Genomic DNA, 16,626 nt, shown 5'->3' with positions numbered 1-16,626 from the left:
TTTGTTCATTCAAGAGTTTATTGCTTTAAGAAAACAGTACATGCTTTCCTCTTACCAGTTCTTTAAAATTCTATGTCTTCCTCGATAAAAAAATTCTTTAGAATAAGCTGCCTTCTAAATGTATAATAGTGTGTATAGTAAGAGTGATCCTATTTTTTTATCCTTTACAAATACAAGTGGCAAATTGTGTTCCATGGCAAATTCTCCTCTGTCCCTCTTATTTAGCATTTCTATGTGACTTTTTAAAGCACATGCAATAAAAGTAAGTAATAATGCTTTAGTAGCTATTAAAAGTCATCTAGTCTCCCACTAGGCTCCTAATGTTAAAATTCAGTAGGTAGTACTTGACCACAGTGTCACATTCTATCCACCAATAACTATGTGCTTATCTTTCAAGTAGTATAACCCTTCATTTTCCTTGCAATCCAAACACTCTTTTAAAAAATCTTCTACGCCACAGCAGCATAGTCCTTGTGTTGTTCGTTGTTTTCGTTTTCTTGTGGACTAGTAATTTTTACTTCTGGCCTTGGCAGTCTTTGAGGGTCTAAATCAGCCTAGAAGAAAATAGAGCAAAACAAAGGGATTTAGCTGTTTGGTTCACAAAGGTCGTGACATTTACAAAGAAAAAATTACTCAATATTCTATTTAATTACATAAACATTTAACTAAAAACAGTTCCTTGGGTTCCCTTTGTTTTTGTGTCTATCATGACCCAGTGGACATACCGTTTTCTCAACACTTGTACAAAAGTTCTTTTGGGGACCATCATCTACTATGTGCTTTAAAGGCACAGAATCATTTTGTATGCTGCAGGCTTTATTTTTCTCATTTTTTCTTTATTTCTCTTTGAGCTTTTCTTTAATATATGTATACTTTTCAGTTCAGCATTTTCAGAGACAAAGGAAGAAACCGGGATGTTCTCCTAATTTTAGTTTCTTCCTAGAATTCACAAGTTCATTGTGAATATGGTACCAATTACCATCAAGTATCAAGTAGATAAGAACAAGACAGAAAATCAAAATGTGGAGGCAGGATATCTCCAACAGCAACTATTGCTCCTGCCACTTGGGTTTCTCCTGTTACTAATGATATTGTCTCATATACAACTCATCTTTCCCCGACTACACTGAAAACTGAGTGGGTGAGATTAGAACTAGCTGGTTTGCAAACTCTGCTCTATGAAATCCTAAATGCTCCACAGTCCCCACAAGGGCACTCATTGTGGCGGACAGAGCAGCTCCAGGACCCCCAAACCACGCAGGCCATAATTTATGCTTTAAAAAAGAAATCATATATATATGTATGTAAAAAGTTTAAAATGATTTTAAAAAGAAATCATATATAAATGAAAATAAGTGATTAAATGTAAATATATATACATTTAATAGTTAATCGAGTTACATGTATATATATTTACATTTAATCACTTATTTTTATAAATTATTTGAAATCATTAACTCCAGTACCAGTCATAGTGCACAAATTTAATATTAAAAGACCAAGTAGGGTAGGGTGCAGTGGCTCACACCTATAATCCCAACATTTTGGGAGGCCAAGGAAGGCAGATCACCTGAGGTCAGGAGTTTGAGACCAGCCTAGCCAACAAGGTGAAACACCCATCTCTACTACAACAATTAGCTGGGAGTGGTGGTGGCGGGCTACACACACACACACACACACACACACACACACACACTACTAGTGCTGTGTCTTCTTTCACATTGTTCCTTTGTGAAATGTCTCAAATGCTATCTTGAATTCAGTACAAGTTCGAGCTCAATAAATGGAAATTGTTTCTTGTGAATTCACTGTATTTCCAGCTGTTTTCCTACAATCATCTCTCACTTTGTACAAGAATTGTTACATGGAACAAAATGTTACACAGTAAATGGAATTTCTAGTCATTTTATTAGTAAGCAGTCCTTCTGTAAAAGTTAATTATTAATTTTAACTTATAATCCACATAAGTTTGGTTTTTTATATATTTCAGTATGATTAAAATACACCTTCACTAATATCTTAGGAAGAACAAGATAAAATATATCACTGTTATAACGAAGAGCTGAGTCAAGTAAGATTAAATCTCTCTGTTAATAACTGCTCTGTTACTAATTAGGCCGGGCGTGGGACCTTATGCCTCTAATCCCATCACTTTGAGAGGCCAAGGGAAAAGGACTGCTTGAGCCCAGGAGTTCAAAACCAGCCTATTCAACAGAGGGAGTGGGATCTCCTCCCTATTAAAAAAAAAAAAAAAAAGGCTGGGTGCGGTGGCTCACACCTATAATCCCAGCACTTTTCGAGGCTAAGGAGGCCAGATCAGGAAGTCAGGAGACCAAGACCAGCCTGGCCAACATGATGAAAACCCATCTCTACTAAAAACACAAAAATTAGCTGGGTATGGTGGCCTGAGCCTGTAATTCTAGCCACTTGGGAGGCTGAGGCAGGAGAACTGCTTGAACCCAGGAGATAGAGGTTTCAGTGAGCCGAGATTATGCCACTGCACTCCAGCCTGGCAACAGAATGAGGCTCAGTCTCAAAAAAAAAAAAAAAATGGCCTGGCATTATGGCACCTGTGGTCCCAGCTATTCACAGGAGGATGAGATGGGAAGATCACTTGATCCCGGGAGGTCAAAACTGCGATCAAGCCACTGAACTAACTACAGCCTGGATGACAGAGTGAAACCTTGTCTGGAAAAAAAAGAAACCCTAATTAGGCTTTGTCTCAAAAACAAAAGAAAAAAAGGGCACTTCCTCATTTGAATTCCCAAGAATTTAGATTCACCCACATTACATACCACTGGCCATTGCCAAATTATAGAACCTTGATCTTGACGGATACTCAATTCCTATCAAAAGCCTATTTTCCCCTTTAAAAAAAAGTATTCATTTATTATAATTGGCAAATAACGGTGTTTTGAAATATGTATTCACTGTGGAATGGCTTAATTGAATTAATTAGCCTATGTCTTGCCTCACATACTTATCCTCTTTTATGGTGAGAATACTTCGAATCTACCCTCTTAGTGATTTTCAAGTACACAGTGTTAGTAATTACAGACACCTTGTTTTACATCTCTTGAACTTACTCTCCTTTCTTTTTTTTTTTTTTTTGAGACGGAGTTTCGCTCTCGTTACCCAGGCTGGACTGCAATGGCGCCATCTCGGCTCACCGCAACCTCTGCCTCCTGGGTTCAGGCAATTCTCCTGCCTCAGCCTCCCGAGTAGCTGGGATTACAGGCACCCGCCACCATGCACAGCTAATTTTTTGTATCTTTAGTAGAGACGGGGTTTCAGCATGTTGACCAGGATGGTCTCGATCTCTTGACCTCGTGATCCACCCGCCTCGGCCTCCCAAAGTGCTAGGATTACAGGCTTGAGCCACTGCGCCCGGCCTACTCCTCCTTTCTAACAGAAATTTTGTGTCATTAGACCAACGTCTCTCCAACCCCCATACTCAGTCCCTGGTAACAACCATTCTACCTTCTACTTCTGTGAGTTCAACATTTTTAGATTACATATATATGTGAGATCGTGTGGTATTCGTCTTTCTTTGGTTGGCTTATTTCACTTAACATAATATCCTCCAGGTTTATCCATGCCGTTGCAAATTACAGGATTATTTTTTAAAGCTATGTTTACGGAAGATGGAAGGACAGGCAATCCATTTCTGTAAAATCTATTTACGTCACATACTGAATTAAGCTAGAACGCTGGAGAAATTCATGCTTGGATCTTACCACCTAGTCCCACATAGAATTACACTTTGATTTCATTTTGTAAGCTTTCATCCAAGCTACTACAACCAAGAGTTTTATGAAACCTACTCTTACAGTTGCCATATAAATGACACTGAGGACCATGTAGAACTACATACGGGGAATTTCTTACAGAATAGGCCTGTGATTCTCTCACCTTGAGAAAAGATAAAATGAGAGACATGCTGAGCATTTTCATGCAGATGTTCAGAACAGTTTGAATAAGCCATATAGTGAATTCCAGATAACTTTGTACTGCTGTTGAAACCTGGCCACCAGAACATTCTGCATTTGCCACTGCTAAACTTGCTCTCCCTAAGCAAGATAACTCAGATGCATCAACAACCAATCATCAAGTAGACCTCATTCATCATAGTGTGTGTTAGGAATGAGCAGACCAAGGCCCCATTTCCACAGTTACAGCCGAGGCAAGTGGGCCTTGATCTGATGGACAGACAGGCAGGGAGGGGATAAGAAGATGGTGAGAATATTGTGGAGAACATTCTGCCTCTTATGCTGTGAGACTCAACTTGAGCCTGGCAGCAGTGGGGTCATACTGTCCCATGGAAGAATGACTGATGAGTATCCAGCTCCAGGATCAGACGAAGGAGGACAGGCCAGGAAGAGAGAGGTTTCACCACGTCTTACTTTTTTTGTTCTTTGTTTTCATCACATTTTTCTTTATCCTCTGTGTATAATAAATAGGACTACCAAGCGCCTGATGTGTTGAATGCTTAATTTGATTAATCTATTTGAAATAGAACAATTGAACCAGACTTCAGTACTTCTAGAGATCAAAGAAGTCACTCATAACAGAGAGAGTATTCTTTATTTCATGTCTAGGTCTCACTGGTCTTGATATTCTTTTCTGGTTTCTACCTTCTCTGGTCTTAACTTATTTTTACTTTTTTACATTTCTTTGATTAAGTATGTTCTTAGAAGGCTCTGTACATTTTCTTGTAAAATGAGGCAGAAGGTGGACAGACGGAAGGACAACTGGCTAAATGTATGAATGGCAGAAGGGCAGACATGGACTGTCAGGTCAATGGCAGTACTTGTTAAATGGTTGAAATAACTGGTAAATACAGTGATTAAATGGTATTGACGCTTTCATACTCAACCGTAAGTGGTTTCAATACAAGCACTAAACACTTGGTTAATTCTGTAAATGCATGCATGTATGCACACACACACACACACACACATTCATGCATTCATGACGTAAGTAAGCAAAAGCAATACGAATACCTCATCTTGTCCACTGCCATCTCCTTGAGACGTTCTTTCCTCGTCTGGGGCCAGTTGAAGCTCGTCATTAACCTGGTCTAGCTCCTCACCATTTTCTTCATCAGTGACTCCACTTACACGAGCAGGCCCTGCCCGCTCCTCACCGTGATCCAGAATCTCCTCGACTTGCTGAGGGGCATCTGCAGCCTCCCCACCTCCTTCCTCTTCAAGGTCACCATTCATTCCTGAAAAGTCTTCGTTCTGTTCTGCATCCTTGTTTGCCTTCTCTCCATCTTCTTCCTCATCTACTATTTCTGCTGGCCTCTGATGGATAAAAAGGAATAATGGATAAAAAATAAGAAGCATAGCAGAAAATTTCCACTGCACATCATAGTAATGTAATAGTTATTACAGTCAAGTAAAACCTCCTTACGTTTGCATAGTACTTTACAGTGTAGAATGCACTTGCGTTTACTGAGTACTTACCATACGCCACATGTGACAAGTATTCCCTCATTTAACCCTCACAACAATTCTTTGAGATTGGTATCATTCCCATTTTGCAGATGAGAAAACTAAACAGGGAGAGCCCAAGATCCCACAGGAAGAGCCAGAGTTTTAACTAAACCTGTGTCTCCAGAACCAGTGCTCCCCATGGCAGACAGAAAACCAAACCTCAGAGTCCTTGGCCAGTGTCTAATAAAGTGCCTGGCCCAGAGGAGGTGGTTAAAAAAAAAAGTCTTTGTGCAGAGATTATCATCCTCAGTGCTGAGGATGGGGGCCATGGCACCAGGCTGTGAATTCATGTTTTCTGATATGGAAAAAAGACAGCTTTCCCCACAATGCCTAAGGAAGCTGACAGCTTATCTCTAAATACAACTGATTGTCCTGCAGATCGAAGGGCAAGAAAGTATACATCCTCTCTATAAGAATAATAAAGCGGAAGTATTTTATAAGCCTTAGTCAAACATTTTACTGTTCTACTGTTATTTGGATAGACATACATCTGCTTCAAGACGGAACAGGAGGCCAACTTCCAGAGTCAAGACTTTGGAGAAAAACCCAGGTTCGAGTCCTGGCCAGGCACTCACTGGCTGTTACCTACCTTTGGTGAGTTTCAGATTCCCCATTTATAAAATGAGAATGTAACAAAACTTCCATGGAGATTAAACGAGAAAAGTTGTAAAAAGTGTCATAGTTTCTGGCACATCATAGATCCTAAAACACATGGAAATCTCTTCCCATTGGTTACATTCTTTCCTGGGGCTACCATATTTCTTCAGTGCTATCAGTAAAATCACAATTTTGTTTTAATGGTGGGGTACAAAGATTTGATGTTAGATCTCATTATTGCCTCTGTTTAGTTGCCTGACAATGGACAGGTCACTTCATTCTCCTTCCCTGTAAAATGAGAGTTTGGAACCTAATTATCCCTGACACCCCTTTCAACTCAAGAAGCCCATCTCATCTACCTGACCAAAGATCTGACCAGACTTCTGTAACATTACAGAAGGTAACATAATGCTTTCAGTTTGGGAAGCAAAGAAGGAAGGAAATGAAGGGGAGTAGACTGAAAGTTCGGAATAAAATTCCACACATTATTTTGAAGAAGAAAGAGTCGGAACTAGTAGTAATTCTCATCTTCTGTCAAAAATGAAGTCTCGGATTTAATTATATACCACCAAATATATATTTTTTAAATGAAGGGGAAAAAATAGTTGTTCTTAGATATTGGAAAAACCATAGTGTTTGTCATTATGCAGATTAAAAGATACCATGAGTCTGAGCTGTTCAAATTTTATTTGGATGTTTAGGGTCAAATAGTGGAGAGTCCTAGCTATCCCTGAGCATGTCATCAGGGTGGAACCCTCACAAATGCAGAATGCTGGACAGAAACTCAGGTCCAGATGGGGACGGATCTGCCAGCTGGTGCTAAAAGGCAAAAGATGTATGAACATAACTCACAATGCTTGGTAAGAAGTTTCTGGTGTTTAACATATGTGACCTAAATGAACGAAAATGAAAAAGTCTCCAATCTCTAACAAACAGAGTAACATTTCCAGTATCCCCACCAGACTCTTGTCTCACCCTCTCTCCAAAGGAGCAAGCTTAGCAAGGCACTGAGACACACACACACACACACACACACACACGCAATTGAAGTGATAAGGAGAGGAGAGCCTGGCAAGGGAAAGATCAGCAATGTTATCATAAAAACAAAATGGAGAATTCATCACACATGAAAATGGGTTGCATTTCTACACTAACAGAAAGGACATTACAGAAACAATTTCATTTACAATAGCATTAAAAAGAATAAAATACTTAGGAATTAGCAAAGGAGGTAAAAGACTTGTGCAATGAAAACTATAAAACATTGCCCAAAGAAAATCTAAAAGACATAATAAGTGGCATAATAAAAGGCATAATAAACATGCCCCATGTTAATGTATTAGAATAATTAATATTGTTAAGATGTCAGTATTATCCAAAGTGATCTACAGATTCAATGCAACCCCTGTCAAAACCCCAGTGACGTTTTTTTGCAGAAAGAGAAAACCCATCCTGTAATTCATATCAAGTCTCAAGGGACCCTGAATGGCCAAAACAATTTTGAAAAAGGACAAAGTTGGAGAATTTCCACTTCTGTATTGCAAAGCTTACTGCAAAGCTACAATACCCAAACCAGAGTGGTGCTGGGATTAGGACAGACGTACAGAACAATGGAATAGAGCAGCGAGTCCAGAACTAAACCTTCACATATGCGGTCAAATGGTTTCTGACAAGGGTGCCAAGACCATTCAGCGGGGAAAGGACAGTCTTTCAACAAACTGTGCTGGAAAGGACAGTCTTTCAACTGGGTATCTACATGCAAAAGAATGAAGCTGCATCCTTACCTAACATATATACAAAAATTAACTCCAAATGAATGAAAGACCTAAATTTAAAACCTAAAACTACAAACCCTTAGAGAAAATCCTGGGGCAAAAGCTTTATGGCACTGGATTTGGCAATGATTTCTAAGATGTGGCACTAAAGACATAGGCAACAACAAAAAAATACATAAATGGGACTTCATAAAAATAAAACGTTGTACTTCAAAAGACAATACCAGCAGAGTCAAAAGGCAATTCACAGAATAGGAGGGAATGTTTGTAAGTCATTTATCTGATAGGGGCTTGATATCCAGAACATACAGAGAACACCTAAAATAGTAACAACACAGAAAGTCTCATTTAAAAATGTGAAAAGTACTTGAATAGACATTTCTGCAAAGAAGATATACAAATGGCCAATAATCACATGAAAAGATCCTCAACATTACTAATAATTAGGGAAATACAAATTAAGACTACAGTAAGATACTACCTCACACCCGTCAGGATGACAATAAATAAATAAATAAACAGAAGAAAATAAGGCAAGGATGTGGAGAACTGGAACTCCTGGGCGTTCTTGGTGGGGAAGCGAAATGCTACAGCCACCTGAAAAACAGTATGGTCCTTCCCCCAAAAGTTCGAAACAGTCACCAAATGGTCTAGCAGCTCCGCTTCTGGGTAAACACCCCAAGGAACTGAAAGCAGGGTCTTGAAGAGATAGTTGTACACCCAAGTTTATAGCAGCATTATTCAAAATAGCTGGAAATATGGAAGCAACCCATATGTTCATCAATAGATGAGGGGATAATCAAAATGTAGTGAATCCATACAATGGAAGAATATTGTTCAGCCTTAAAAAGAAAGAAAGTCCTGATACAAAATGGGTGAAACAGACATATTATGCTAAGTGAAATAAGCCAGTCACACAAAAAGACAAATACTGTATGATTCTACCGATGTGAGGCACATAGAGCAGTCAAACTCATAGAGACATAGAGTAGAATGGTGGTTGCCAGGCTGACGGCGGGAGAAATTGGGAGTTCCTACTTAATAGGTATGGAGTTTCAGTTTTTCAAGACAAAAAGAGTTTTGGAGCTGGCTGGTGGCGGTGGTTACACATTGTGAATGTATTTCATACCACTGAACTGTACGTACACTTAAAACTGGTAAAGATGATAAATATTGCATTATGAGTATATTACCACACAAAAAGTAGAGCAGAAAATAATGTCCTGACCCAAAGATTATATTTCTGCATCGCTGAAGAGCAAGGACTTGTAGGGAGTTCAGGAAAGGAACCCACACCAGGAAGTCAAGAGTTTTCCTTTACCAAGACACTAAGACAGAGAGGGGACTTCCAAGGGGGAAGAAAGAAAAACAAACCCGCCTAGAGAAAACACAGTGGATGGCTCCCCACAAACATGTCAGAAGAAGCCGGGAAAAGGCCTGTGGACCTTTGGCCCACAGACAAGTTTCCTTCCATGGACTCTGCAGGATGGCGTACATGGCCATTGTGGGACCCTGAGATACACACAGGGGACTCTCAGGCCTCAATGCTTCAGTGATTGGGCCTAGGGCACCCATCTGTGGTAGGCAGTACTCCCAGTTCCCAATTCAGAGATAAATACCACTGTCTATGAGATCAAAGAGTGCTTCCAGGTGGGGTGTTTGGCCACAGACTCCTACAAGTCAGTGTCAACAGTGTTTGCAGGTAGTGACAGGCGAGAAAGGAGGGGCAAATGGAAGTGCAAACGCTGAGGACCCCTCTGTGCCAGACGTCACACTCAGCACTTCATGCGACTCTCACTACAGCCCTATGAGTTACATTTCTTATACCTGTTAGAAAAGCAGAGAAAATGAGAAGTTGCTTGACACTTCCCACATCACAGGGCAGGTGACCAGGTAGGGCAAGGGTATAAACCAAAGGCAGTCTTATCCCACAGTCCTAGTATCTTCCCTTAAATTAATAACCAAACAAGTTGCCACGTTAAGGACACTCACATGTACTTTCAATGACCAGAAAATATGAGATCTGCAGTGGGCAACATTACTTTTACTGTGTAAAAAATTACTGACCTGAGGCCAGGCATGGTGGCTCATGCCTGTAATCCTAGCCCTTTAGAGGCAGACTACCTGAGCCTGGAAGTTCAAGAACACCCTGCGGGCAACAGGATGAAACCCTGTCTTTACTAAAATACAAAAAATTCGCCGGGCTCGGTGGTACAATCCTGTAATCCCAGCCAATCAGGAGGCTGAGGCAGGAGAATTGCTTGAGCCTGGGAGATGGAGGTTGCAGTGAGCCAAGGTCATGCCACCACGCTCTGGCCTGGGTGACAGAGCAAGACTCCATCTCAAAAAAAAAAAAAAAAAAATTACTGACCTGGAAACAAAATATTTTGGGATTTCTATCACTGACTTTTGGTGTGATCTAGGAAGGAAAACATTGTAAGGATTGTCCAGTAGAGTACCTGAAGCAGTATAGAACAAACCCCAAACACGACAGCACTAATGGACAACAGATTTCTGTTTAAACTACCTCTGATAACTGAGTAACTGTAAAACACTCTCCTAGAAATGGTTTGGATCCTTACTATGCCTAAATTTGTCCTATTACTCAGAGCAACTTTTCTGTTTTAAAGAGAAGTTGTAGAATTTCTTAATAAAATAATTAATAACAAAAAACTTGTAATTCACTGTAATGGTTTAGGATTCTGGATACAGTCCTCACCTCTCTGAGGACACATCACAAGTGCCTGCTGAAGTATGCTAAGGTGACCACATCTGAGTAAGAAAATGTCTATTTTCCTTTCCTGGTATCTGGATTTACACTTAAAATTGCAAAATAGTATGTTATTTTTTAATTTTTAGTTTTATGTTTCTCAGACTTATCTCTTAATTTATCTAGAATTCCCAAACACATATACGTTTTTTCTCCTTTTAACGCAAACGGCTGGTATATACCCTGATTTCTTTTTAGGGAAGAAGACAAGTGGTTCTAAGCTGAGGCCCTGACTCTTAGCCATTATCAGCACCAGTACTAACAACAAGTACCACGCTCTCATCCCATCATTCCCATCAGACTTTCCCAGCACAGCTATTTCAGCGGTCATTAAATGAAGCCACATCTGGTTAGCTCACCTTCAAGAAATGCAAGATTATGGCGCTGAAATACCAATATGATCAATTTAAATAAGACTATAATATTAGTTAAAAGGCTTATAATCCTTTAAAATATCCTGAGTCTGGAACAAAATTTATTATTACAATGACACTACAATTCAGGGCAAAAAGAATGCTGCTATGACAGATCTGTAATGAATAAATGAACAGCAATGTGCTTTTTGGTGTAATCTCCTTTGAAGCAGACATTAAATTATTAAAGACGTTTCCAGTGTATACATCAATCAAATCATCCCCAGAAGGAACGCTGGCTTTTACACCCATCCATCCAAACAGACACACACACACACACACACGTATACACGCACACAAATATACACACACACATAAAAATCTATACCACAGTGAGAGTCTGCAAAGAAGGAAAAGAGCACTCCTTCTGCATACTATTCTTTAGGATTAAAAAAGAAATACAAGAAGCAAAAGAGAAACAAGCCACACCCTTCCTCCACCCTCTTCACTCCTGTCTCACGGTAGAAAAACTACTGAAGAGGAATCTGGTACCCCTCACACAAACTCAGAGCTATCACCAACCCTGGGAATCTCTAGTTCATTTAGACCGTTGGGTCTGATTCACATGGCCTGACCATCCTCGTTCTCAGTTATGTTTATTCTTTGCTTCCAAGTTCTCTGGCATCCATGTTTCACAACGAGTTTACATCCAGTAGCTTTCGGTTGTTGTTTCCAAACTGCTATCTACTAATACTTTCAAAAGTAATACGAATGCACAAACAAGAGATGCTAAACAAGGATAACTTCCATACATCAGTACATGCACCTAAGCAAAAAATGACTCTGTCTTCCATTGGAAAGACAGGCTGGCAGTGGCCAGTTATGGATGCAATAAATAATGCCTAACATTAGTTAGCATACAGTGCTTCTCAGAGCTCTTTCACATACAGCGATCACCATAGTAACGAGGCACCTGGCTAAGGCTGACCCCTAATCTATAACCAGTGGATAAAGAGGCAGAGGAGCTGCTGGGTGGAGCTGGGAGCCATGTCTCTGCTTTTCTCCCCGGTCAGCTCATCACTGACCATGTTTCTTACAGACTCAGACTTGAAAAGCTGACTCTGCTCCCTGAATGTTATCCTTTTCATCTGTTAAGCAGCATCAAATCAGAGACAAACCCCATCTTCCCACTTTTTTAGGCTGAAATGTGTCCTCTCTCCTAATTCTTATGTCAAAGTCTTAAGCCCAGTACCTCATAATGTGACTGTATTTGGAGGCGATTATGTAAAAATTAGGTCATGAGAGTGGGCCCTAATCCAATCTGACTCATGTTGCACCAAGAAGAGAGGCTGGAGAACAAACCAACCCTGCCAACACCTTGATCTCAGACTTGGGGCCTCCCATTACCCATGCCACCGTGCCATCCCATTACCCATGCCGCCGTGCAATCCCATTACCCATGCCACCATGCCATCTCATCACCCATGCCATCGTGCCATCCCATTACCTATGCCATGCCTTACACCTTCACCCAGGATGCCCTTCCTCCCCCTGGGTGGAACCACCTTCTCCAGAAAGCCTTCCTGCTTCCTCAGGTGACTGTCACTCCTCACCTGTGCCCTTCTAGTACTTTTAAAGAATATAAATTGCTATTGAGTAGATACCCCAAAATAGTTGGAATGATTATAGAATAAAGGGGAAATATCAGCCCTGGCACTATGGAGGCCTTCTGGAGGTTTCTTGAAGGGCTTTTTGTTATTTATCTTTGTTCCTATCACCATGAATATCCTACTGACTCTGAATATTCATCTTAAGTAAGACACAAATGTACCTCTCACAGGTAAAAGCCTCATACGTGTCTTCAGTAAGGCACTGATGACAAGGCTCACATTTATCCAGAGCTCACCAGGTGCCTGGTACTATGGCCTAAGCACCTCATATGCATAATCATATTTCCACTAACCTCACCACAATTATTTGAGAAAAACACTATTATGATCCTAATTTGCGGATAAGGAAACTGAAGCATAGGGAGTTAGGTACACTTGTATAAAATTCCTCAAGTAGTGATAAAAGGATTTGAATTCTTTGACCGTTGGATTGTAATAAATATTTTCCTAAGATACAGTGCAGAGCAAACAAATATTTATGTTAAATTCAATGGATGTTCAAGGGTTACTTCCAGCCTAGTGGCTCCTAGGCCAGTGCCTCACTATCGCCTGGGGATCTTGTTAAATGCAGTCTGAGACACAAGTTTGGAGGCTCTGCCTCTCTCACAGCTTCTGTGATGCTGACAGTGCTGGTCCCCAGATGAGACTGGGCACAGTAGGGCTGTAAATCATGTATAACACAGTATGCTTGTGAATATGCCACTTAAAAAATCATTTTGGGTTAATAGTTCTCATTGTAATGGTACCCTGAAATCATGTCTCTTTAAATGAAGGTTGCATTTTGATCTTAAAAATTACCAGTCAATTTACTGAAAGTTGGAAAACAATGGAAGGACTGACTGCTGACAATGATTTCTGGCCATAAAGACAGTTCTACAAGATTTATTCTAATTACATCACCATGCCACTGTTTACTAACAGTCAATGTTATAAAAAGATACCCATCACCTCAAAAGCAATAAATCAGAAAATTTTATATTTTACATGTTTATACTTTATGCTCAAATTCTTCACCCCTCTGACATTTATGTCAAATTTCAGTCAATTTTGTGATGAAAATTTTTAAGAGAACCTGTTTTCAGGTAGAAATTGTTTCTCTAAGGAGTACATACATCATGAAACTTCAGGACCAGCTCATGCCTATGAGTAATTGTGTAACAGTATACTCTGTATAAAGCACAATTCTTCTGTTTCACTGGAGTCAAAAAAGGGTATTCATTCTATTCTATCTTAAATCCCCATTAAACTAATATACATAACGGTATAACAATGATCACAGAAGTCATTTAAACCTAGATGATTCCAGCCTCACAGCCTCTCTGGCACGCATCCAGAGTGCAACCAGATTAATGGGCATGTTACACAGATTAAAAATACATGTACAATTACAGACAATATGTACCCTTAAACAGAGGTTTTTTGTAAGAAAGGCAGGACTTCTACCTTTTAAGTAATTGCTCCTAATATTTCTTATGAGAAAAGCTATGCCAGATTTTCTCCTTAACATGACACCAGCGTTGGCATTTTGAGTGCATTTTGCCTGAGTTTGCCTCCATGTGTACCTTGCTATTTATTTTGTAACTGACATTCTGAGAAAATGGTTGATTTGTATGGGAAGACAGAAAAGGTCTGGTAGTTATTATCGCTGGCTACATCCTGGCGGGGACGGCTCAGGGGAAATCGTTAAGTATTCAGGTTTTCAAGAGAATATGCATGCAGTTACTAAGGTTAACTCAGGATTCCTGAGTGTAAGGGGAAAGAAGATGGAATATGGAAATTATATGGAAATCAGCCACAAAATATTGAAGGCATCAATTACTTGGAAGTTATTTCCACAGGCAGATGGGGCTGCCCAAATGACTTCTTACACTTTAAACTCATATCACACCTCTGAGAGTAACGGCAGCAGCAAAAATTAGAAAATGGGGAACGGCGTCTAAAGAGCGACCACAGCTAATGTCCAGCCCACTTTAGAAGTAACCGTGATATTTCCTATATTTACATCAGAATTCCTGGGGGATATTATTTTAATGTTTATCGCCTTTGCTATCAAAAATAACAGCACAAGTTAGAATTTTTTAGTCAAGATGTCCTGTCTCACCGTCCAGCCCTCCTCCTCATTCACACCCATTATTTCTCTGTCCCTGAAATAACCTAGACCTAGAAATTGGAGACCAAAACCAATAAACATGAAAAAGACTACCTTAGATGTCCATTTTTTCCATGTAACATTTACTACACTTGAAATCTAGGAAACTGTGTGGATTTGTTACAGGTTTTGAGGCAGAAGATATTTCTGTGGATTTTATGGCAGCATTCAGGCATAGATGCTGAAAATACAGAAGTCATCGTACTTGTTTTTATTATTTCTGTTCCCATGGAAACCAAAATCATCTCCTACCCAAGTTGAATGAGGTGTGTTGAAATAATCAGCTTCAACTTTTTATGATAGCAAAGTACCACTTCTTGTTTTCAGCTTTTAGAGGCTCACTTTCACAGAAAAAAAAAGGCGGGGGGCGGGGTCAGACGTGGTCTGAAAGCACAAAGACCTACAAAAAGGGTGGTTATATCCAGAGGCACGACCCTGTAAGTACAGAAGAAGACTGCAGCTGTGGCCAGTCGCCTGAAAGTCGTCTCACCCGGGACCCGGAAGCCCCACCAGTTCCTGTGACACCCATATGAAAATAGATGATAAACTGAAAACGTACTTAAATGCCATAAGAATATTTAATCATCATTAGAAAAAAATTCCCCACCAAATTTTTTCAAGTTACGAGTAAATGTTGATTTTCTTTGATTTATATCAGAAATCCCTGAGGGCTACATTTTAATGTTTAACACCATTTCTATCATTTACATACATATCTATAAACATGATGCCACAAAAAAAGCCTTACTGATGACGCATGGAGAAATGAAGAACTCTGCTCATTCTGATTCTAACCCTTGCAGCCATGCGCAATGCTTGCAGTGCCTAATGTGAACAGGATTCAGTAAGAGACTAGACTGAAAATAAAGCATGATTAAGACACCATTTCCACATAATCCCTTTTAGATCAGGAATGGCCGTGAAGGTTGAGTGGTTCTTAGATAGAATATATGGCCCTTTATGGGCTAATTAGAAGCCCCTCATCTTCTCACTTCTCTTCCTTAAGATGTGAAAGGAGAGGACCAAACTGAAGCCAGGACCCCTGTGTTAACTCCACTAGGAGATCATGTCTCTGTGGGAAAATGGTTTTCTCCACTGTGGGGTTTTGTTTCTTCAACGGCAAAGTAAGAAGCTCAAGTCAGGCTCCCTTCTGGTTCTAAATATTTTATAATTCTGTTTAGTAAAGGCATTTCTCACTGAAGTCCATTTGGGGGACCTGTCACAGAAAGCAGCCTCCTTTACCTTTCTATATATTTTACCGTATATGGAAAAGCAACATATAAAGCTCTTCATCTTGCTCACCTTTCACAAAGGGAGCTGCAGGTAGCTGCTGATTCACCATTGGCAGCAGGTAGAGTCAATGACGAGACCAACTCAGAGCATGGAGAACAAAACTAGGGCAACGGGCATATTTGGTTTTTAAACCTCCTATTTCTGGATATAGCCTCTAACCTGCAGATTCTTCAAAAGAGCATTATGTTATGCACGTGTAGACCAACAGTCACAAGCTCAAAAGATCCTGGGGGCAGGTCAATTATACATTTATAATTGAAGAGAGAGAATAGCTAATAGGGACGGCTGCAGCCTGTGGTAGACTGAAGAACACACGGCCTACTAAAGAGATGTACACATGTTGTCAGCCCTGTGCCAGGCAAAGAAGGTCCCTTCAGAGCAGATTTGGTCACAGGCTGCCATCCCTATTATGGATTCTCCGAAAACAGCTCCGATGGATCGGTATGAAAGCGGTTTCTTGTTAAACACAACAGACTGAACGAATGCAAGTTTTTTCTTAGCTCCCTTCAGATGTCCCTCTA

General features: G+C 40.1%; 1 protein-coding gene across 3 annotated transcripts in view; it reads right to left on the bottom strand.

Moving 5' to 3' along the window:
- DCDC2 (doublecortin domain containing 2) overlaps nucleotides 1-16,626 on the bottom strand; it is a 202,203-nt gene continuing 185,577 nt past the window's right edge. For all 3 annotated transcript variants that reach the window (XM_008993891.4, XM_035294775.3, XM_035294776.3), the window contains 2 exons: nucleotides 5,004-5,306; nucleotides 1-554 (listed from right to left, as the gene is read on the bottom strand). In XM_008993891.4, the coding sequence (XP_008992139.3) occupies nucleotides 450-554; nucleotides 5,004-5,306 (408 nt within the window). In that variant the 3' untranslated portion in view covers nucleotides 1-449. The remainder of the gene's footprint in view (nucleotides 555-5,003; nucleotides 5,307-16,626) is intronic.

This window comes from Callithrix jacchus, chromosome 4 (assembly GCF_049354715.1).
Source record: "Callithrix jacchus isolate 240 chromosome 4, calJac240_pri, whole genome shotgun sequence".
NCBI lineage: Eukaryota > Metazoa > Chordata > Mammalia > Primates > Cebidae > Callithrix > Callithrix jacchus.
The sequence above is the reverse complement of the archived record's forward strand: the minus strand, read 5'-3'. Positions and strand labels throughout refer to the sequence as shown.